Consider the following 23,658-nt stretch of genomic DNA (forward strand, 5'->3'; position numbering starts at 1 on the left):
ATATTCACTCCATTCTGCTGTTTACTTCTGATTTTATTTTTTTAGCTCTTTTTTTTGTTTTACTATTTTATTTTAATTCTCTAGCGTATAACTTGGCTAATGTTTGTTTCTTTACACTTTTAAAACTTGTTATTTCTTCTTTTTAAAAAAATTATTCCGGATGAATTTTTACCTGCTTTGTTGATAAAGTCAGAAATCTAGGAGCCATTCTTTCATTGTACCCTTTCCTTTACCTCTCTTATCCAATCTAGCTGTAAATCTTTCTCATTTTATCTCCAAATTATACAATGAATTAGCCCACTTCCACTGCCAACTATTTAGTTCAGGCTATTATTATTCTTGCCCAGTTTACTACAGTGGTTTTTCAACCATTTCTTTCTTCTATTCTTTCCTTTTTCCAATTTGTTTTTCCCATGTATCAGTTGGAGTCATAATCTTTTAATAGTGTAATCAGATCATACTATTCCATATTTAAACTGTTCCCAATGCATGATCTTTTCAATGCAGTCCCCGTTGCCCTGCCATTCATCCTTTTACCTCACCCATACTTCTGTCGTGGCATTTTCCTTCCTCAGTACTTCTGTCCTTTCTGTTCCCTCTGCCTGGAACACTCTTTAGCCAGTTTTTGTATAACTGGGTCCTTCTCTTCCTTCTTGTCTCAGCATAAATGTCACCTTCTCAGAAAGGCTTTTCCTGCCTTTCCAACTAGATACCCTCCTATCACAGCGCACTCTTCATTCCCTCTTGGAAAAATACCATTTGGTAATTTTCTCTATTAAATCATTTACTTATTTACTGTGTATCTGGCTGCTGGAACAAAGTCCTTGATGACTGAGATCTGCCAATCTAGTTCACAGACAGATTCTCAGGATCCCTCATACCTCAGTTGGTTTCTAACACACAGCATAAGCAATCACTGTACATTGGCTTGATGAATGATTACTTTAGTTCTGTTTATGCAGTTTTTAAAAATGATCATATTCCTCATCTCACATTTCTGAAGTCCCTTCTCTATTTTGGCTATTTTCTCCCTCCCATTTTATCTTGTTTATTTTATTTCACTTAATTTGTCATTTTATGTCTGATGAGATCAGTCAAAAATACATATCAACATTTATGATATCTTTTCATCATTTTTGAATTTTTTTCTTATACCTAAATTTATCTTTCTATTTCTAAATTCCTTTAAGCTACTCATTTTTAAAATGATTGTTATTTTACTTATTAGTATATTCTTATTACCATTTGTGTTAATAATGCTTATTAAGTTTAATCCCATAAAACTGTTTTCATCTCCTTAAACAAATATCCTTGCCTTTTATCACTTCTTTTCTTTCTTGCTTTTCAATGGAGAGCAACAGTATTTGGTCTCTAAAAGTGGAACTAGGTATGCCCTGAAGGGAAGGGATGGGGTAGAAATCTTTATTACTCAATCCTCCCATAAGTTCTTTCTATTTTTCAATAGAGATACCTATGTTTAGCCTCGATATTAAGTGTAATCCAGATCTGAGTGAGAGTGTTAGATATCCCCATTTTCACACATTGATTAACTCAAATATATGGAAGCAGATAGCCACTAAGTTTCAGCCCATTTTAGAATGAGATTTGGAAAACCGCCACATCTGAAACACACAGTTATCTGGTTATGGACACTTTTTGGAAGTGTTCGTAGCATAGATAGAGAAGAAAATAGGAGAAAAAAATCCAAAACATTTTGAACATACCTGATATGGATGAAGGCACAAGAGATGGATAATATCCAAACTGTTGGAATTTGAATATGTTAGTCAATTCTAATAATTAACTTAAATAGAATATATATATTTTTTTCTTTCCAAGGTGGGGAGAGGAAAGAATACTCCCTGATCTGGGGTTATTTTTACCTTTGCTTCTTGATCATGAAAACTGCAGGGAAACTGGCAAAGGTAGTACTCGTCCCTGGGAGGTTTTCAGGAACGAGTGCATCATGCCTTGAGAATTGAGAGGTTTTCTTTTTAGTGTTTTGGCCTCATGCCTCCCTTAGTAATTAGCTCTGGAGCAGAGCTCCAGAGTCACTAACTGGGTGGATTAACTTTGGTGAGATCCATCCCCTCACAAAAGAGCCTTGCACCACTGAGAAGCAGTGTATGAGGTCCTAACTCTTCCAGTCACCTAATTTTGGAGAAATAAGAGTTCTCTTATTGTATAGGCTAAAGATCTTGCAGAATAACTTTTGTGAAATGTGAGACCCAGATTTTGGCTCTAAGTCACCTGGCCTACTAACTTTATTTACAGAAGAACTTTCCGACATCTGTATTCTTCCCGAGGAGGATCGGAACATTTACTCCTTTGGGAACTCTCTCTCACCTGAGAATATGGTGCATTTGATCCCCTTGGTACTCACAGTAAGACATTCCCCAACCCCCTTCTGGTATCACAGATGCCAAGGATGATGTTCCTTTGTAGTTCATTCTACTGTCACCAGCCATAGAATGCCACTCTTGAGCCACCTCCATATGTATTCTCACCCCTCTGCAGAGGGATTGGCTCAGAAAAACCTACACATTTTCTCACCACATGGAAATTGTTAGCTATGCAGTACCTTAGCCAGGATCAGCTAGGTCTGCCTAGCCTTGGTGTCTTTAGCAAACGTGGTACAGCAGAAGCCTGGACCCAAGGCTACAACAAGTGAAAACACATGTCTCTTTTATAATTGCATGATTCTACATCCTAGAACACGTCCCACAATGACCAAAATTCTTGGAATCTGGAGGGAGAGGGAACAAAGACCACGGCCTCACAAACGTCCATTCATCTCGGTTCCAGTGACTAGATCAGCATTGTCTGGTTTGAAAAATAAGGACATTTTCTCCCAATCCTAATGTGATTTCCTGAAGAAAGTGATTTAGTGTGTCCAAATATATATGTCACTTCACAGAGGATGCATCAGATGACTAGTTCCAATTTAATAGTTTCTTTATATTTATATATTGTATACATACATGCACATGTGTATATCTTTTAAATGTCATTAATACATATACCTATATGTTAATATATTTCCTATGTCCTAATTTATAATTTATAATATTCCATAAACTTTGTTGGATAAAGCAGTGGCATGGTTTGAAAGTATTGACTCCAATTTTGAAAGAAGTTCTATTGTGAGTCAAATGCTATCAAACAGCAGTGCATGTTACAAAGAAAACTTTTGTGAAAGGAAGATTCAATCACTGTGGCAAACTTCATTGTTGTCTTATTTTAAGAAGTTGCCACAGCCACCCCAACCTTTAACAAGCACCACCCTGATCAGTCAGCAGCCATCAACATTGAGGCAAGATCCTCCACCAGCAAAAAGATTTCAACTTGCTGAGGGCTCAGATGATCATTAGCATTTTTTAGCAATAAAGCATTTTTAAATTAAGGTATGTATATTGATTTAGACATAATCCTATCGCACATTTAACAGACTACAGTGTAGTGTGCACATAACTTTTATATGTACTGGGAAACAAAAAAAAATTTGTGTGACTCCCTTTATTGCAATATTCGCTTTATTGCAGTGGTCTAGAACCAAACCTGCAATACCTCCAAGGTATGCCTGTATGTACAGATAAAATTTACATACAATTTTAACTGGTGGCTCATTTATGGAGGCCAAAGGTTAAAGACTCCAGGATAATCATCTTGATGTATCTTCAAAGTATCTCTCTAGTCTCCTCTTCTGGCACTTTTCCTTCTCCCAAAGCAGGGAATATTGAACTACTTTCCCAAACTACTGTTTGTACCACAGGATATTTGGAGATAGCGCCTTTGGGAGAAAATTGGGTTTAGATGAGGTCATGAAAGCAGGGCCCTCATGATGGGATTAGTGTTCTTATAAAAAGAGACACCAGAGAGCTTTCTCTGTACCCCCTACCAGAAGCATACACAAAAAGAGGTAAATATGAGCACATAGTGGGATGGTGGCCCCCTACAGGCCAAGAGAAAAGGCCTTAGAATGAAATCTACCTTGCTGGCCTTAATCTTAAATTTCTCAGCCTCCAGAACTATGAGAAATATATTTCTGTTTCTTATGCCACTTAATCCTTAATATTTTTGTTATGACAGCCTAAGCTGACCCTGATTGATCATGTATAATGCAACCTTGCTAAATTTATTGGTTTATAGTGCACGTGTTCTCTTTCTCTTAATATCTCTGTATACAAGATTATGCATCTGTGAATAGAAATAGTTTTATTTCTTTCTGTCTATTCTGGATGGCTTTTTCATTCCTTATCTTGCCTAATTGCCCTGGCTAACACTTCCAATACAATGTTGAATAGAAGTAGCAAGAGTGGAAATCTTTGTCTTGTTACTTATCCTAGGAGGAAAGAATTCAGTCTTTTAAGTATGATGTTAACTGTGGGGTTCTGTAAATGCCTTTTATCAAGTTGAAGAATTTCTTTTCTTTTCCTACTTCGTTTAGTGCTTTTATCATGAAAGGATATTTGTCAAATACTTTTTCTGCATCTGTCGAAATCATCATATAGTTTTTGTCTTTTATTCTATTAAGTGGTATATTAGATTGATATTTGGATGTTAAACCAACCTTATATTCTTGGAATAAATCCCACTTGGTCATAGTGTACAATTCTTTTTTACATGTTGCTGATTTGTGTTTGCTAGGTTTTTTTTTTTTTTTTTTGAGGATTTTTGGATCTATTCATATGGGATATTGGTCTGAAATTTTCTTGTGGTTTCTTTGTCTGGTTGGTATCAGTGCAATCTTTGCCTTATTGACTGAATTGTAAAGTGTTCCTTCCTCTTCTATATTTTGGAATAGCTTCTGAAGGAGTACTCTTTAAATGTTTGGTGAAATTTACTAGTGAAGCATCTGGGCCTGGGCTTTTCCTTGTGGACAGGCTTTTTTCTTGCTAATTCAATCTGTTTACATATTTTAGAGCTATTCAGATTTTTTATTTCTTCTTGAGTCAGTTTAGGTAGTTTTGTTTTTGTAAGCATTTGCCCATTTTATCTGTCTTATCTAATTTGTTAGCATACAGTTGTCTATAGTATTCCTTCTTATTCCTGTTTATTTCTGTAAGGTTGTTAGTGATGGTTCTTTTACTCTTGATTTTATTAATTTAAGTCTTGGCAAAGGTAATTTAGACCTTGACTAAAGGTTTGCAAATTTCTTTTCAGAGAACCAACTTACGGTTTCATTGATTTTCTCTGTTGATATTCTGTTTAGTTCTGCTAAACAGAATCTTTATTATTATTTCCTTTCTTCTGCTTGCTTTTGGTTTAGTTTTCTCTTCCTTTTCTAGTTTTATGCCTCTAATCTTGCTCCACCTTTTCCAGCTCATCATCCTCAACTGTAGCCAAATGCTTAAAATCTAATTGCTCCCATTCTTTACAAAGGAAAATTGAAATTCTACTGCATGGCAAACAAGGTCATTTATGACCTTGACCAGTTTATCTTACCAATCAAATCTACCTTTCCACTCATATCAAATAACCTGGAATTATAGATATATATTTTTTACCTCTATTCTTTTGTATGTGCTTTCTCAATTTATGCTTTTCTCCCACTGATTTTTTAGAAAATGCTTTCTTTAACTCCAGTCACCTACAATTTTTGGTTAGTTACTTCCTCTTCCCTACTACTACCATTGCACTTAGCACAAACTTCTTTTGGAACACGTACCGAATTATTCATTAATACATGCCTTCATTGTTCCGTGAATTCCAGGATGTGAGAGCTCGTCTTAGGATTATATCCCAGTAACTGACACACAGTAGTGGGTGTTCAATATATGTCTGTGGAGGTAAGTAGAGGAAAAGTGGTATGGTCTGGTATCACTTCGACTGGGAAAACGAGAAAATGGACGAGGTACTGCAGCAAGTGAAACAGAAAAAAGCATTGGAAAATGGTCTTTCACTGCATTGGGCTTTGGTTCATAACACCGAGAATACTTATATTTTTGTGCGATGAATCAACTTTTCAGCTGAGAGATCACTCAAATCTTCATTTTACAAAACTGGAAGGGATGTTGAAGAATTCGCCAAAGGTTAAGCAGAGTGCAGGTTCCTACAGAGACTATGTCGGAGAAGTTTTCTGGTAGTCTGGAGTGCTTCCCCCGATCTTTGGGCAAGCCGTCAGCGGTGGCAGGAAGCCGTCAGAGGTGACAGAGGCAGGAGATGAGACAGAAGAAACGTAACACACAACCCTTCCCCTAATTGTCGCTCTTTAAGTCTAGTTCAGACGCTTGTTACTGCTTGCGCATGCGCCATTTTTTCCCTCTGGGATGGGCGGGGAAAAGCCTTTGCTCCTTTGGCGATCCTGAGGAGGGTGGAGCCAAACTGAGTAGAAGGCTCGGTGGTCGATTGGTCAGGTCTGAGCGAGGTTCCCAGAGGGCTGCGCATTGTCGGCTCGTCGGCGCTGTCATGGCGGGTGTGCTGAAGAAGGTAAGACGAATGGAGGTCACTATTGGAATTTAAGTTGTGCTGTAGAATCAGTCAGTTAGCCTTTCTTCCCATGGCTGGTGGCCGTACCGGCGCGGGCTCGGCGGTGCTTTTTGGGTCTCGTTCTGCACTGCCCTTAGCGGTGACCAGGTTAGTGGTTTGGCTTAGAGGGGCAGAAAAAAAGCTCCGGACAAGCGGGACAGAGTAGCTAACTGGCTTTAGACTAGTTTTAGTCAGGGGGTCGAGCTTTTGCTTTTCCTTAGCACGGTGAACGCGTGGAAACCATGATAAACAGCATGAATTGTGTTTTGTTTTTGAACAGACTACTGGCCTTGTGGGATTAGCTGTATGTGAGACTCCACACGAGGTATGTACCTCTTTTCTTTTTTCATTCTTGAGTTCCCAAGGAAGACTAGAATCCTGCGACCTTGACTGTTGCAAGGTTAATGGGATACGGATATTTCAAGCCCCAAATTACAACCCCACGTGAACTCTTGAGACAAGGGCAGTATCTATCCACTTTGTTGATCCGATGTCACTTTTTTTTTTTTTTTTGCCATGACCTTTTTATTAAGACACTTTTGTTGACGTTTTCCTCGGCATTTTCGTGACTTCACTTGTACGGACGTTGTCAGTGCCTCCTTCCAGCCCCAATCTGTATCTCCATTTTCTGCTTCATCCCCTTTCTGCTTAGGGTGTGCCACAGATTCGACACATTTAAGCTTACTAAAGGTATCGCGTTAGCAATTGCCCCCTTTACCTTCTGCTAGGTTTTCCCCATCAGTATTAAGAAATGCGTCCATCAAAAAAAACAAAACAAAACTCCCTTCATCCTTCTCCTCTCTTCAATAATCACACCATTTGTCTATTTCCCCATACAGATAAAACTCAAAAGAGTTATTTGTGCCTACTGTTTCCATTTTTTTCTCTTATTCACCTTTGAAGCACTTCAGTCAAGCCTTGGCTAGAATTCTTTTCAAAGCCACCAATGATCTCCATGATGCTAAATCCAATGGTGAGCTCACATTTCTCATCTTAATTGACCCAACGGCAGCATTTGACACATTTGACGCTCTATCCATCAAGAACTTTCTTAATTGTGCTTCAGGACTCCCCCAGTCTCCTGTTTTTTCCCCCTACTCTTTTGCTTTCTCTTTTTCTGGTTATTCCTCTTAGCTCCACTTTTAAATTTTGAAGTTCTTGGATCTTTTTCTATTTCGATTTCCTCTCTTTTGGTGACTGGATCCAGTGTAATGGTTTTAAATACCACCTATACACTTATAACTCTTAGATTTCCATATCAAACACTGACCTCCCTTTATGAGGGTCTTGTATATTTCATTGCTTAGTGGACATCTCCATTTGTATGTTAGAAAGGCAACCTAAACTTAACATGTTCAAAATGGGAGTCTTGATCTCTCTAAAACCTGCTCTTCCGTCAGGCTTGCTCATCTCAGTGAATGGCAGCTCCATTCTTTTGACTCAGGTCAAAAACCTTGAAATCATCTTTGATTCCTTCTTTCTCACCCCACATTTGGTATTTCAGTAAATACTCTGGTTTCCACCTTAAAAAGATATCCAGATTTTGACTATATCTCACCATCACCTCTGCTACTACCCTCTTCTTGGCTACTATCATCACTGCTGTATATAATTGCATTAACTTACTAACTGCCTCTCCATGCTTGTCACAGCCTCAGTTTGGTCTGTTTTTTAGCCAAGTAATTGGAGTCAGCCTGCAAAAACGTAGGTCAGGTCATGTTACTCCTTTTCTTAAAACCCTCTAATGGAGTTCACTCTGGCTTTCACTCTAAGTAAAATAAAAGTCCTTATAATGACCCTCCAGTTCACTATTCTATTGATTTGTCTCTCTCTACTAGAATGTAGGTTTCCGGAAGGCAGGGATTTGTTGTTTTGCTCACTGCTAAAACTCTGACTAACACATGATATATGCTCAGTAAATAATGTTTGTTGAATAAATGTCTTGTACTTATTATGAGTTCATAATGACTTTAGTCTCATTATTGTCTAGAACTGAACTCAAGGTTTTTGTCCTTCTAAGTGTCTTTCTTCCTCTGTGGACTGTATTTTTCTTGGTGGTATCAGAATCTTTCTACTCCTCTAGCTGCCTTGTTTCTCCTTCAGTCTAACTCACTAATGCCAGGTTAATTTTCCTGAAACACAGATCTAATAATAAGATTTTCCTAAATCTTTTAATTGTCCAGAGAATAAAGTCCAAATGCTTTAAACTTGGAATGCAAAACCACTCACAATTGACTTTTTCTCCAATCTTATGTGTCTCCTAAGCATTTCCTTATGTGTCCTATACAGTAGTCTTCTCTTACTGTTGGGAGATGACGTTCCAAGACCCCCAGTGGATGCTTGAAACTGTAGATAGTACTGAACCCTATCTATACTATGGTTTTTGCTATATATACATACCTGTGATAAAGTAGATTTCATCTGCTGCTTCAAATGGCGTACAATTTAAAACTTATGAATTGTTTATTTCTGGAATTTTTCCTTTAATATTTTTATACTGTGGTTGACCACGTGTAATTGAAACCTTGGGAAGTGAAACCTTCAATAAGGGGAATCTGCTGTATTCCAGCCATGTGCCGTCCAATAAAAATATAATGTGAGCCATAAATGTGAGCCATGTTTGTATGTAACTTTAAACTTTCTAGAAATGTTTTTTAATAAAGAAAAAGATAAATTTTTTTTTCTTTAGAGACAGGGTCTCACTTTGTCTAGGCTGGAGTACAGTGGCCGGATCATAGCTCACTGCAGCCTCAAACTCCTGGGCTCAAGCAATCCTTTGGCCTCAGCCTTTTGAGTAGCTGGGACTATAGGTGTGTGCCACCATGCCTGTCTAATTTTTAAGTTTTTTTTTACGGACAGGGTCTTGGAATGTTGCCCAGGCTATCTCAAACTCCTTGGCTCAAGGGATCTTCCCATCTAGGACTCTCAGAGTGCTGGGATTACAGATGTGACCCACCACGCCTACCGAGTCTATGAGTATATTCAATTAAATTTGATCATACTGATGATCTAATGCATGTATATATATATTTCTACAGAAATTCAAATAAGAAAAATTAGAGAAAAAGAATTTGCAGTGCCTAGGACCTCAATTTGAGAAATACCGATTTAGTAAATTATTTGATTTCTGGAAAAAGTCATTGGCAATTGGCTTTATTTCTACTTGTTATCATAGCTTTGACTTATGTACAACTTTTATTATACTTACAGCGTATAGAAAGAGTTTCCACATTTATACTCAAATTTTTCCTAAGTTGTAAAGAGTGGACAGGGCATAGACATGAAGAAGTTGCAGCAAAAAAGAGTTAAATGTTTAATGTTTTTTTAAAAAGCAGGTATAAGATTTTTGTTTTTGAGTTTTTCTGTTTTATTTTGTTTTTTGTCTATGAGACTTTTTAAAGTGTTCCATTAAATCTTTGGTAACATTTTAACCTATGGAAATTTGTATGGTTTCTTTTCAGAGGCTAAGAATATTGTATACAAAGATTCTTGATGTTCTTGAGCAAATCCCTAAAAATGCAGCGTATAGAAAGTATACAGAACAGATTACAAATGAGAAGCTGGCTATGGTTAAAGCGGTAAGTAGCTAAAACCATTTTGTTTTCTTGGGTTTATGATATCCAGTGTAGCATTTAACCAAAAAAATTCAGTTTCTTAACTTTTTGTATTTTTTTTATATACTTTTCTTTCTTCTATTCACCTTCCTTTGGTGCTTTCATCCTTTCTTCCTTTTATTCAGCAAACTCCTGTTTGAGTGCTTTCTATATGCAAGGCACTATTAAATACCCAGTGCAAGAATAAGATCAAGTCCCTGCCCTCAGGTAACATTGCAGCTCTTCCTTTTACCTCTCTTTCCTATTTAGTCCTTTATTGATCTTTTGCTTCTTACCTCTGGATACATCAATCTTAATCTCTTCAATCTCTTCTTTAATCTTAGGGTAGAGAACAATGAAAGCAAAACAAAAAAAAAGGGTGTTGTTTTTAAAGGAAACTGTCTAAAAGACGAGACCTTTATTAACTAGCAGTTAATAAAAGACTAGACTGCTGATTCTTTCTTACCAAACTATATTACACTGTTAAATTTTCACACTAGCAGTTATTTCATGGACTTCATGTAATTATCCAAAATAGTGTTCATAAACTCTGAAAGTAATTTACGTACATGCATAAGTGATCTGAATATATATTTGTTGTTAGATTCTCAAAATGTAGTTCAAAGAGAATTCATACTTTTCCCTTAAGGATATAGCAAAATAATCCAATTAGATTTGGAACTTTTCTTCTTAGCTCACAAATTCTGGAATTAATTTCTAGATTAAAGACTCTGGGGGGGGGCTGTTAACATTTCTTTAGTTTTCATGTTTTCCTTAAGGGAGATGAGTTTATGTATTTTTTTCCCATTAGAATAAAAAATTTCTTTTTCTTTTCATGGGGTGACACTTTTCAACTCTTCCTTAATTCCTTTTCTGCTGTCTTTGTCAATAATCTCGTTCCCCTTTAATCTCCATGCTTTCTTTAGCATCTCTCATTTTATTATCATCTTTCATATAGCCTGAAAATACATTAATAGCTTGTCCCCATGATAAAAGAAAAAACTGTATCCTTATATTTTCCTTTCTTCGTTCTATTTTCCTTTTTTCTCTCATAGCCAATGTAACCAAAGAATAGTTCTCTAACTTACTTCTTTACTTATTAGTTCTAAAATCTTTCTCTGCTATTTCAGTTGCCTTATAACTAATTGATCTGTTTGTAATGCCATCATACTTCATTATATGCCCCACACTGCAAATAATAGAGTGAGTTTTTCAATATGTAAATCTTATCATGGTACAGTTATCCTTCATCCATGGGCTATTAGTTCCAGGACTCCTGTGGGTGCCAAAATCTAGAGATGCTGAAGTCCCTTATATAAAATGGCATAGTATTTGCATATAACCTATGCATGTCCTCCTGTATGCTTTAAATCATCTCTAGATTACTTATGATACCTACTAAAATGTAAATGCTACATAATTTGTTATACTGTATTTTTTTGTATTTTGTAAATTGTTGTATTGTTATTTTTCATTGTTTTTTTTCTCTAATATTTTCCATCCATGTTTGGTTGAATCCATGGATGCGGAATCTGTAGCTATGGAGCGCTGACTGTACTTTCCTGCTTAAAATCTTACTGTAGAGTGTTTTTCAAAGGCTGAATTTAAGGATTTATGCCGAGCTAGTTGTATGAAACTCACTTAGCTATTTTTATCTGTATGGTTTTGATGTACAGCCATGTCTTGTAACCACCAGCTTAGGAGGATAGTCTTTAGCATGGTATGGAAAGCTTTCCAAGGTCTGGCTCTAAGTTATCTTCTTAATCCTCTCCTGTCATTTTCTATTAGGTTATTAAATATGAAATGTCCGATTTTGAAACAAAAGTTTAGCTTATTATATCTCAAACAAGAAACAGTATAATTAATCAAAGTATGCACCTAAACTATCAACACAGTTTTGCCATCTTAATGGCAGCTTGTTTATGCCAGCAGCAAAGAAGCCTGGAGAGCAAGTGGCGGTGAAATCACAAAAGGCATTTGCCATAGCTTGTTGAGAACTGAATATTTTTCTTTGCAAGAAGTGGTCCAAAGCCTGGAAGAAGTGGTAGTCAGTTGGTGCAAGGTCTGGTGGATGACAAAAGAGTTTCCAAGTCCAGCTTCTATCGTTTGAACAGTGTTGTTTGTGCAACATGTGGTTGAGCATTGTCTTGCAAGAAGATTGACTTGTTTCGGTTGACCAATTTCAGCTGCTTAATCATAAGCATCTTCATAATTTCTTCCAGTTGGTTGCAGTAGACATCTGCTGTAATCGATTGACCAGGTTTCATGAATCAGTAGTGGATAATACCAGCGGTGGACCACCTAACAGACACCATTAGCTTTTTTTGATGAATATTCGGTTTTGGACTGTTTCAGCACTTCATCTTTATCCAACCATTGTTCCAAATGCTTGTAATTGTCAAAAAGAATCTATTTTTCATCATACATAGCAATACAGTATAGAAATGGTTTGCCTTTATGTCGTGATAGCAAAGAAAGACAAGCTTTGAGATGACTTCTCTTCTGATACTCGTTTACTTCACATGGGACCCATCTATCCAGCTTCTTTACCTTGCTGATTTGTTTCAAATGGTCCAATATTGTTGGAATAGTAATGTCAAACCTTGCTGCTAATTCACGTGTAGGTTGAGATGGATTCGCTTCCACTACAGCTTTTTGCTCATCATTATCTATCTTGGTCTCAGGTCACCCACATGGCTCATTTTTAAGATTAAAAGCACCAGAATGGAACTTCTCAAACCTTGCCCTGCTGTGCATTCATTAGCTACATCCTTCCCAAATACTTCGCTGATATTTCAAGCTGTCTGTGCTGTACTGGTTTCATGATGGAACTCATATTTGAAAATAACATGAATTTTTGACTTATCTATGGTTTCACGAAAATTGCTCTAAAAAATTTGAAAGATAATCACAAACCAAACCATGTGTTTGAAAGAATGAGGATGTACCTTCACATTGAAAATAAGAAGTGTCAAAGTGAAATGTCAGAGATGTCAGTTGTCAAACTTAGTACTTAAGGAAATCAGACAGGACATTTCATACTTAATATCCTAAATTATTTTATTTTATTTTATTTTTTTTGTACCCTATACTTTAGTGATACCAAACTGCTGGCATTTCTATGGATTCTATGCAGTTTTAGTTTTGTGTTCATTTGTATTTCCTCTCTTCGTGGAATGTCCTTGCGTTGTCTGTCTGGCAGTTCTTACTCTATTCTCAAGAGTCATCACTTCTTCTGTGAAGCCTTTTGTTACCTTCCTGAGTAGAATTTGACATCTTCTTCGCTTCTCTTCCATTGTACCTGTCACAGTGTATTTTATTTATGTTTCCTCTACTAGCCATAAGCTACTCGTAAATGATAGTGGAGTCATCTTTGTATCCTAAAAATCTAGCATAGTACCTGGCACATAAAGTCCCACAGAAATGTGTGTCTATTCAAAAGGCTAAATACAGATAGTTTTTAACAACCCCAAGCACTTTATAACAGCTGTATCACTGATTCCTGTTTTTTGGTAAAATTATGACATTTTTAACCCTGTATGGAGTCACACACGAAATCTTTGGTGAATATTGCTATGATTATAATGTATCTCTTTACTAAGTCTAAACTGGAAATAAAGCAATTTTTTTTGGATTATTACTAGGGAGATAGTAATAACATATTGGTGAAAAGCATTGTTTTGTGGCCCGTCCAAGATTTTCATTTCAGCTCTGATACTTGCTTGATGAGTGACTTGCATATTTTCCATTTTCTCTGTCTCAATTTCTTTATCTGTAGCTTGGGTATAATAACACCTACCTTGAACACTTTCTGTTAGGACTGAATGAGGTAATATACATAAAAAGCTTAACATAGTCCCTGGCATGTAGTGAATACTCAGTACATGGTACCTTATAAAGGCTAATGATGGTATTATGCCATTGGTAAATAAAAATCACATTATTGATTCACTATCGGTAAGACAAATTTTGAATTGTTTTTGTAACAGAGGCTTTTCCTGAGTATTGTTGAACATTCCTTTCCTTTATCTTTACCCTCCTGAATCTCTTTTGACAATGACCAGCTTCCCTGTTTTGCTTTTGATTTTTAATCTCATAGCTGAGTTAATTCTGTATTAAATAATCTTTCTTAATCTTCCTCATTTATTTTTTTCCCTCTTTTCCCTTTTTCAACTGATTTATTTATTTACTTATTTAACCAAGAAACATTTACTGAATGAATTTTACATGCCATGTATGGTTCTAGGCATGGAAGCTTGTGCCTAGCTGACAATGAACAAAACAGATAAAAATCCTTGCCCTCTTGGAGATTACATGTTAGTGAGGGAGGCAAAAAAAAAAATGAAAAAGTAAGTAAATAAAGAAGTACATAGTATGTTAGAAGATAATACAGTGAAGGAAAATAAAACAAGGAATAATGATGTGTTCCACAGTGGGGATGGGGAATATTAAAATATGTATTAGTTTCCTGTGGCTGCTGTAACAAATTTCCACAAACTTAGTGGCTTAAAACAGTAGAAATTTATTCTCTTAGTAGGCTAAAAGTTGGAAATCGGTATCAGGGACCCAAAAGTTGTCGTCAGTGCCATGCTCCCCCTGGAGGCTATGGGATAGAATCCATTCCTTGACTCTTTCAGCTTCTGGTGGCTTTTAGCATTCCTTGGCTTGTGGTCTCATCACTCCAATTTCTGCCTCTATGCCTCTGTGCTCACATTACCTTTTCCTTTTCTGTGCGTAATTTCCCTCTGCCTCTCTCTTATAAGGACACTTAAAATTGCATTTAGGTCTCACATGGCTAATCCAGGAAAATCTCCCCATGTGAAGATCCTTTACTAATACATCTGCAAAGTCTTTGCCATATGAGGTAACATTCACAGGTTCCAAGAATTAATATATGTATGTCTTGGGTATTATTCAGCTTACTATAACATAAATCATCAGTAGCCCTCATAAGGTGATATTTGAGCAAAGATTTAGAAGGGAGTGAAGAAATAAGCCATGCAGATATCGTGGGCCATCCAGCAGAAGCTCTGAGGCAGGAGCATGACAATTCTTGTGAAAACTACAATAAAATTTTGTGTTTTTTTCCTCCCTCTTTTCATTCCATTTATAGGCCAAAAAACCCCGAAACACCCTGATAATGACAAAACCTTGTAGTATAGTTTCTGGCTCTCAAAAAGCTCAGTCTACAAGAAAATAAAGACGTCATTGAATGTTCTAGGTACTATATTTATTAGCATTTTGTTTAATAAAATGTTTTATTAAAGAATAATATACGTTAAAAATGTGTAGGGAAAAAAGGACATTTTTAGAACACCAAAACCCTTGTTTGTTCCCTTCCAATTTACTTTCCTCGTAAAAGTAACTACTAGCCTGACTTCTAACACTGTAAATTCATTTTGCCTGTTTTTGAACTTTATACAAATGGAATCATTAGTATGTACTCTTTTGTGTCTGGCTTCTTTTGCTTAATATTATGTTTGAGAGAATCATTTATTGCATATAGTAATAATTCATTTATTCTCATTGCTCTATAGCATTCTGTTATATCTAAATAACCATAATTTTTTGATCTACTCTATTATAGGTGGTCATTTGGGTTGTTTCTAGTTTGGGGCTATAATTTGTGCTGCTGTGAACATTCTTGAACACATCCTTTGTTTAACGTATTGTGCATTTCTGTTTGATATATATGTAGGAGTGGAATTTCTGGGTCATAGGATAGCATTTATTTTTAATGCTAATACTCTTGGAGGAAATAAAAAATACTAAGAAAAATGAAATGATATTATAAAATCTGTGCTTTAGAAAGACTGAATTAGACGTCTTTGATAAATATGTCAATAAACATTTAACACTTGTAATATTAAGACAGAAAAGCAATAAAATATCAGATGAAATGAATTTCTACCAAATATTTAGTAAAAACTTCGTAAGGATATGATAAAAGAAAAATTGTTATCAGCACTTTTTTACATATGGATTTTTAAATATAGGATATTGAAACATTCAGATATTGTACATTTAAAATTTTTTTTTCCATTTTTTTCCTGAAATGATAGGAACCAGATGTTAAAAAATTAGAAGACCAACTTCAGGGTGGCCAAATAGAAGAGGTGATTCTTCAGGTAAAGAAAAAATTGAATATTTAGGTGTTTGGTTTCAAATTTTCATTTTATATAGAGGCATAAAACTAATATTTCAGAAAGAAAGGAAAACTAAATTTCTTTATTTATATCAACTCATCAAATATAAGACTAGTTACATATAGAAAATGTGGTACTTCCAATGTGTATGTCAATTACATATCATTGATTATAGATTGAATTTGTGAGCCTCTATTAGAAGTGTGAAGTTTCATGCTCTCTGAATTTAGTCAGCATGCTCTGCTTCACCTGACCTTTGTTTAAATTAGTAACACCTTTACTAGTCTTTTTAGATATAATAGCTTAAGAGTGTGGCATATTTTTATAAGGGAAAATACACACTTAAAAGAGTGTGGCATATTTTAATAGGCAAAAATACAGATGTTTTGAATCATAAAATTAAAATGTACTTTTATTTTTATTTTTTGTTTTTGGAGCTTTTACCAAATTAAAAAACAATTGCAGAGTGTATTTGAGAACTTGATTTTACATTGTTTCCCAAATACTTACCCTGACAAATAACATATTTTCTTTCTTTTTTTTTCTTGCCTTTAGAAGCTCTCTATTTCTGCCTACAAATAACATGTTGAATAGTAAAATATAAGCATGGTTATGAAGAGACATTGGATTGGAAACATTAACATTATCATCATTAATTACATTTAGAATACTTAAATCTTAAATTATTCTGTTTGAAAATCTTTTTCCTTTTTCTCTCACTATAGCCACTACTTATACAAGGAAAAAAAACCTCTACAGTTTAATTTTGTTTAATTTGAATTTGAATATTTTCCTTTTGGTCATAGATAGCGTATAGAAATAAATAGGCTACAGATGTAAATAAGCAAGAAATATACTGTTTTGAGTATTCTGTAGTTGGCTTTTTAAATCATCTACAGTATTTTTGCATTGGAAACAGTATATAGCTCATCTTCATAATAGTGGCTTAAAGTAGTAATCATTGGATTTTTTTCTATACTTTAGATTTAGATGAGTTACAATATTGCACTGGATTTATACTAACCCAAGATACATGCTAAAATTAGCTATATTGAATAAATCCTTTTCATCAAAATAATTTCTTACTCCCTGTTTTATGTAAATTAAGAGCTGAGTATGTAGCAAAATGACCTTTTTTTAGTGAAACATAGCTGATAGCCTAGAAAATAATAACTGAATCAAATGCTTAATAGCATTTTTTTATAGAAATTGGTTTTTATAAAAGTGTCTTAACATCATTATAGACAAATTTAAGATACAGAGAAAAGCCTTTTGCTATTATGAATAATGCTTTGATTAATATGTTGGTTCAAATAGTTTTTTCATTTTTCTGTTATTTGATTAGAATCAGTACCTTGAAGTGAAATTACTAGTCAAACATTTCTTACATAATATGAGTTAAATTCTTGGTCCATATTACTAAACTATTTTCTAAAAAGATTAATTTCTAGTGCAACAGCAGTGTTCCAAAATACCAGCTTCAACACATCTATGCTAGTTTAAATCAATCAGGGAAAATGGTGCCTGTTTTTTAAGTAGTACCTTTTCCCCCCAGTTGCTAGCAAGATTAAATTTTTGAAATATGTTCCTATATTTTATAAATTATAACAATAATATTTTTACTCTGTTATTTGGCTTTAATGTTATTTATATATTTTTGCTTTTTTTTTAAATTATAAAAGGTATTAACCTTAAACTTTTAACCACATTGTCTGCACATACTTTTTTTAGTCTGTTTTTGCCCCTGGACTTCAATTGAATTTTTTCTCCTGTATGTAGAAGTTTTTAAATTTTGGTTAAATTTTGTTGCTTCCCCGCCCCCCAATATTATAGGTTTAGAATGTCTTCACCTTATATGAGTGTGATAAATATTCAATTCTGTTTTATTTTTTATATTTTTTGTATCTTTTTTTAAATGTGACCATTTTTTAAGTTTTCTTGTCTTTTGTTGAAGGACAGATTAAAGGAAATATTAAGTAGTATTGGAGATATTAGGAAGGTATAAACTAACAGACATGATATACCAACTGAAAAGAATTGATAGATGGCTCTGGAAAAAGAGGAATATAGCATTCAGATGGCTTTCTATGAAGTAATACTTTTTCAGTTATTCAAAGGCCTGTTTTCCTGGCCTTTTTATTCATTTGTAAGGTTGTCATGGTACTAACTTACTGCAAATCTCTTACCTTTTGTTTCTCTTTTCTATGCCACGAGATTTCACTTTGATCGTGACTTTAGTTGATATTAATTTACCATGGAATTATAGTTTTAAGGTATATTTGGTACTTTTAAGTCAGCTGTGTAGTTCTCCACATTTTCATGAGTTGTATTAAGGTTAAGTTAATTTTAATAATGTTTTATTTAACACAGTATAGCTAAAGTATTTAAACATATAGTCATTATAAAAATATTGAAATAATTTACATTCTTTTTTTATACTAAATCTTGAAAATCTGGGACATATTTTACCCTTTGCAGCACATCTTAATTTGGACTAACTATGTTTCAAGTGCAAAGTAGCCACATGTGGGTAGTGGCTACCATATTAGATAACCCCATTTCTAGATGGATGGCATGAGAGGAATCAGGAAAGGATAGTGTGTCGGAAGAGGAGGAAATGGGCATCATGGGCCAGCACAGCTGGGTCCAGTGCCTGAGGGATAGGCACCTTCCTCATGCTCTACAGTGCCTTAGGGAGATAGATGGATGTTCAAGAGACCCAGGACAAAAGGCAGGCAGGGACACAGCTGTCCTTAGGGAATATTTCATCAGTATTTAAATTATTTTCCCATGTCAGCATTAGCAATACTTCTACCCCCTGATTTCTATTCATCTATTCTTTAACTCATTGTTTGTATAGTTGCTGCTAAACATAGATTGGCTTTTTGGACCACTGGCATAAGTCGGGCATTGCCTTTTAACTGCAGAAAAATATTAATAATAGCCTCTGTAATATGAAAGTAATAGCTCTAACAGTTAGATTTCAGTTACTAGCTTTGATAAATATCTGTTAAACAATAAAATAAAGTGATCTTTTTAAAAATTTTTATTAACAGGCTGAAAGTGAACTAAGTCTGGCAAGAAAAATGATGCAGTGGAAACCATGGGAGCCATTAGTGGAAGAGCCTCCCGCCAATCAGTGGAAATGGCCAATATAATCATCACTAAATGACTTTAGCGGGTCGATGGGATATTGATACAATTAAATGTTGTGTTATATTTAAAATGTGTCTAAATTATTGAGATTATCAAGAAACTGATACAGAACATATTTAAGAGACTTGTTAAAAATAGTGATTATGGGTAATAAGGTCTCATGAATCAGTTTTTGATTTGTGAAGTCACACAGATTATTTCAAAGATGATATTTTTTTGAACAGAGAAGTTGTGGGAAGACTTGAAAATTACTTAGAAAAATTCCTATAGATCTTCAGTGCAGATCTATAGATTGCACTGTCATTTAATTTCTTTTACTATCCTGAAAAAGAGAAAAGGCACTTAATTATTATTGTCCAAACAAGTTTATAGGTCACTGTTTGAAGTAAAGTAGTAAGAGTGAGTATTTTCAAATGTGATAAAATAGCAAAAGTAGCTGGTGCTAATATTTGAAATTATGGTTAACCTCCTTGGCTGTGATCTTATGTATATAAAGTAAAATTTAAATATATAATTATATACTGATTACTGAATCCATAATAAATATCATTTTAATTTAGGCTTTATTTGAATTACTTATTCCATTTACTTGGTTTTATATAGTCTTAATTTTATCAGTTGTTACCCTATTTTTGAAAATTATCAAATTTATCGTACAGTTGAAGAAATTGGTACTGGAAAGAAAGATTTCTTATTGTACAGAGGTAGTTGGAAAAGCTTTTCCTTTTGTCTCATTTAAGGAAGTTAGCTTTCTAGCCTTTAGTATTTAATTTTCTTGATCAACCCAACTATATCAGGGTAGAGGTAGAATTTCTGTGAAAGAAGAGACATTAAGAGTTCCTGAAGTTTATCTGGCACATGTCTAGGCTTATATTCAAAACGTCTTAGTTATATAAGTTCAAAGTGGAATCACTGAGTAGTTTTAACAAAGCTTCTGAGCATAGGTGGGTATCAAAACAAGCAAATACTACTCAAGGAAAAAACTTGACTGAGCTTAAAGTTAAACAAAGTTACTGTTCATGTGTTCTCACATTTTCTTACTAGCACCCCAACATTTCTAAATACCCAGTTAAATTTAAGTTTGTATCACTTTCCTTCATAGATAGTACTTTTGTGGGTATGCATGCATGCACTGGTGCCTATGCATATATGTGTATATTTTGTTATCTTTTGTGGCAATCCAAAATCTTAAAGAATGAGAGAGAAAACTGCATTTTTCCTTTTTTCCAGTATATTTCTCCCCTTAGAGAGCTGTGACATTAATGCCAAATAAATATTCAGTAAGGTGGATTGAGTTACTTAGTAGAGGTTAGAGTGCAAAAAAGCTCTTTCTGGTGGGGAAGTGGGAAAAGTGCTGGAAAGTCAGAAGTTCAGGGATTCTCGTTCCCATGGTTCTAGTGTCATCACAACTCAGTAACTAAATTGAGGCAAGTTGTCAAGCTCTCAGAATTACCTATTTCCAACTATGTAAAAGAAGTAGAATTTATGATTTATAACAAAACTTTTAGCTCTAAACATATACTTAAATATATAATACACTATTGAGGCCCAGATATCTGATCCTAAAATATGTTTGCATGGGTGCTTTCAAGCTAATTTCCTAACCAACTATTTATTTATGTCCTTTGGACGCATAAAAACAGATGACTTGGTGTGCCTTTGTTATACTTTCAGTCCCAATTCTCCCATGATCCTTGGGCATTTTTTATATTTCACCAACAGTGTTCCTGAAGCCTTGGGATTAAAAGGGGATCTTACTGGTGTTTGCATTAGAAATGCAAGTTGTAGAGTAGTTGTCTTGTATAAATAATATAATAATAATGGTTAATGTTTGTTGAGACTTAATGTGAATACTAGGCACTGTTGTAAATACTTGACTAATTTCACTCATTAAATCTGCACTGCAACCCTAAGAGTGAGATACTGCAAGTTATCTTCATTTTTCAGATAAGGAAACCAGATCCAGTGTGAAAATTTTCCCCTGCAGTTGTGCAACATGATACTCTGGAGGAACTAAAGCAAAGGGATGGTTTAATAACATTCAAGGTCACATAACTAGTAAGATGTGGAGCTACATTTTGGACATAGGCAGTCTGGCTCTAGAGCTCATGCTCCTACTATATTATTCTTTATGAATATACCTGGGAAGCTATCACTCCTGCCTGAACTGTATGGGCTGTACCAAATGAACCTAGATCCTACTTTCTTGACTTTTTCTGTTGAAATACCTGTAAAGAACAGATATGAGGAGAAGTAGTAAACTAAATTTCAATTTGCAAAGATCTTCATATTGCCCACAGGCAGATACTGTTAATGGGGTAGGTGTCTAAAAAGTATTGCAATTTGGTCCATCGTAGTTTCTGCCATTCCAACTGTCTACATAGTCTTATACCTGATTGGTTTTTACTCCTTTCATCTTTTTCCAGTTTCCTATAAATTTCCAGATTGAGCATCCTGATCACTTTGGAAATGATTTGCTATTAAAAGATGTTCAGTGTTTTGAGTGCCTTCTAGACCAATTTGAGTAGTTTTCAGAATGGCCCATTTCATTTCTCCCCACAGATTTCATTCAAGTTAATCACCATACTCCGGATACTTCAAAACAAAGGGAAGCTAATCAATGCTAACAAAGAAGAAAATGGCAGCAAAGTTGATGTCCCCTTTCTCCCACGCCTACACTTAGTGCAGAAGATTCCAATATCTGGACATTCTTTCCTTTGGGATGAAAATGCGTATACTGAGGATAATCATATAATTTATCATTCAACCTGGAATGATTCTGAGGATAAGAGAAAGTATTATTATAATAACTTCATAAGGATAATGTATGTCCTGGGCAAACGGGACATATGGCACCCTATTGCAGTAAGGCTCAGGTCTCAGGGTTGCCAGGAGGAACAAAGTAGTCTGTCATCTGAGTAGAATGAAAGTGATACCAACAGTAACGGTCATCATGTGCAGTTGGGCCTCAGGTTTCATTGCATCCCTTCACTCTGCAACATTCTCCACTCGCCCTGCCTTTCGCTCAGAACTAGATGGAAGAAAGGGAGTTTAGCTTTCATTGTATATTTTTCTAATCCTAAAGTGCTGTCAGAGGAGTGAAGCTAATTAAGCCAACAACAGTAATTATGAATATATCTCTTTTCAAAGGGAGAAAATCAACTATGTATACATAGGAAAATTCCCACATATAGGCTAATATCAGCTTTTTCTTTCTCCTCCCAGCTGCCATGGTTATATAAACAAGTTAACACCTGCACAAGTGTGTTCAGGAGTATTGAGTTAAATACCAAATTGCTGAACATGTCATGAGTATTTTGCATTTGCTGAGTGCTGTCTTTCCATTACAATTCAGTATTCAATGAGATTGTAGCCTATGCTACAATAATAGTTTAGTAATGCTAATTTTTTGAGAAAAAAGTAAATGAGAAGATGTGCCACAGATAAGTTGAGCTTGCCATGCATTGCTAATTTCAAAGTGATGTTTAGGTTTATATTAGCAGCTAATTTTTTAGGGTATGCCTAAATGTAATTTATGATATTAATAGATTAGTTCCTATATGTGACTGGAAATAAAAAGCATTGCAAAGATTTTTTGGTATTTCTCATGATCTTTAAACATTTGTTTTTAAGTTAACCTTTTAGCTTTTCTAAAGATAAATATTACTATTTTATTATAGAATATTGTCATTTTATTCTCTTTTTCTATAGCTAACGGGTGCATTCTTCTTTTTCAGGGTAAAACAGGTTCATAATACCTTATTTAAATTTCAAATTTAAAAAATCTCTGAAAATAAAATTTTTTCGTAATTCATCTGGCAGCAAACCTGACCTGAATTGATGTAAGTCTCTTCATGGTCTTTATCCCACTTTAATGTGAATATGAATATATTTTGCTATAGAAATATTACCGTTTTTGATTCTGGACTGCTTCCCAGACCCACTGAATGTGTTACATAAAGTGTACGCCCATGTTACCTTTCAAAAATCTGTATAATTCTGAATATCAAACATATCTATCCCAAAAGGTTTCAGAAAAGGGACTATGGACCTATATTTCCAGTCTCTTGACAAGCTCACAAAGAGGCATTATGATCCGAATGTAATCCACATGGATAATTTCCAAAGCATAATTTTCACGTCCTTAGTTTTCTAAATTATTCTAATATTTTAAAAGATTCATTATTCATTTTAGCCTGGAATAACAATGGGAAATACTTTGAAACGCTTGATTTTATAAAGCCACTAGGTGGCATCTTTGTAAATATAAAAGCACAAAAAAGAATGCTTATTAT

General features: G+C 34.8%; 1 protein-coding gene across 1 annotated transcript; it reads left to right on the forward strand.

Annotated features, from left to right (window-relative positions):
• The first annotated feature begins 6,341 nt into the window (after positions 1 to 6,341).
• On the forward strand, positions 6,342 to 22,954 carry NDUFA5 (NADH:ubiquinone oxidoreductase subunit A5). Its single transcript, XM_045564917.1, has 5 exons — positions 6,342 to 6,429; positions 6,749 to 6,793; positions 9,930 to 10,046; positions 16,124 to 16,189; positions 19,264 to 22,954. Exons 1-5 carry the CDS (start codon positions 6,409 to 6,411, stop codon positions 19,363 to 19,365), a joined length of 351 nt encoding a protein of 116 aa, XP_045420873.1. The 5' UTR covers positions 6,342 to 6,408; the 3' UTR covers positions 19,366 to 22,954.
• Positions 22,955 to 23,658: the final 704 nt, after the last annotated feature.

Source organism: Lemur catta, chromosome 11 (genome assembly GCF_020740605.2).
Source record: "Lemur catta isolate mLemCat1 chromosome 11, mLemCat1.pri, whole genome shotgun sequence".
NCBI classification, from domain to species: Eukaryota; Metazoa; Chordata; class Mammalia; order Primates; family Lemuridae; genus Lemur; species Lemur catta.

Coding starts and splice junctions, on each gene's coding strand:
- NDUFA5 (XM_045564917.1), top strand. CDS start 6,409: ATGGCGGGTGTGCTGAAGAAG. Junction 6,430..6,748: donor TGGCGGGTGTGCTGAAGAAG/GTAAGACGAATG, acceptor GTTTTTGAACAG/ACTACTGGCCTTGTGGGATT. Junction 10,047..16,123: donor AGCTGGCTATGGTTAAAGCG/GTAAGTAGCTAA, acceptor CTGAAATGATAG/GAACCAGATGTTAAAAAATT.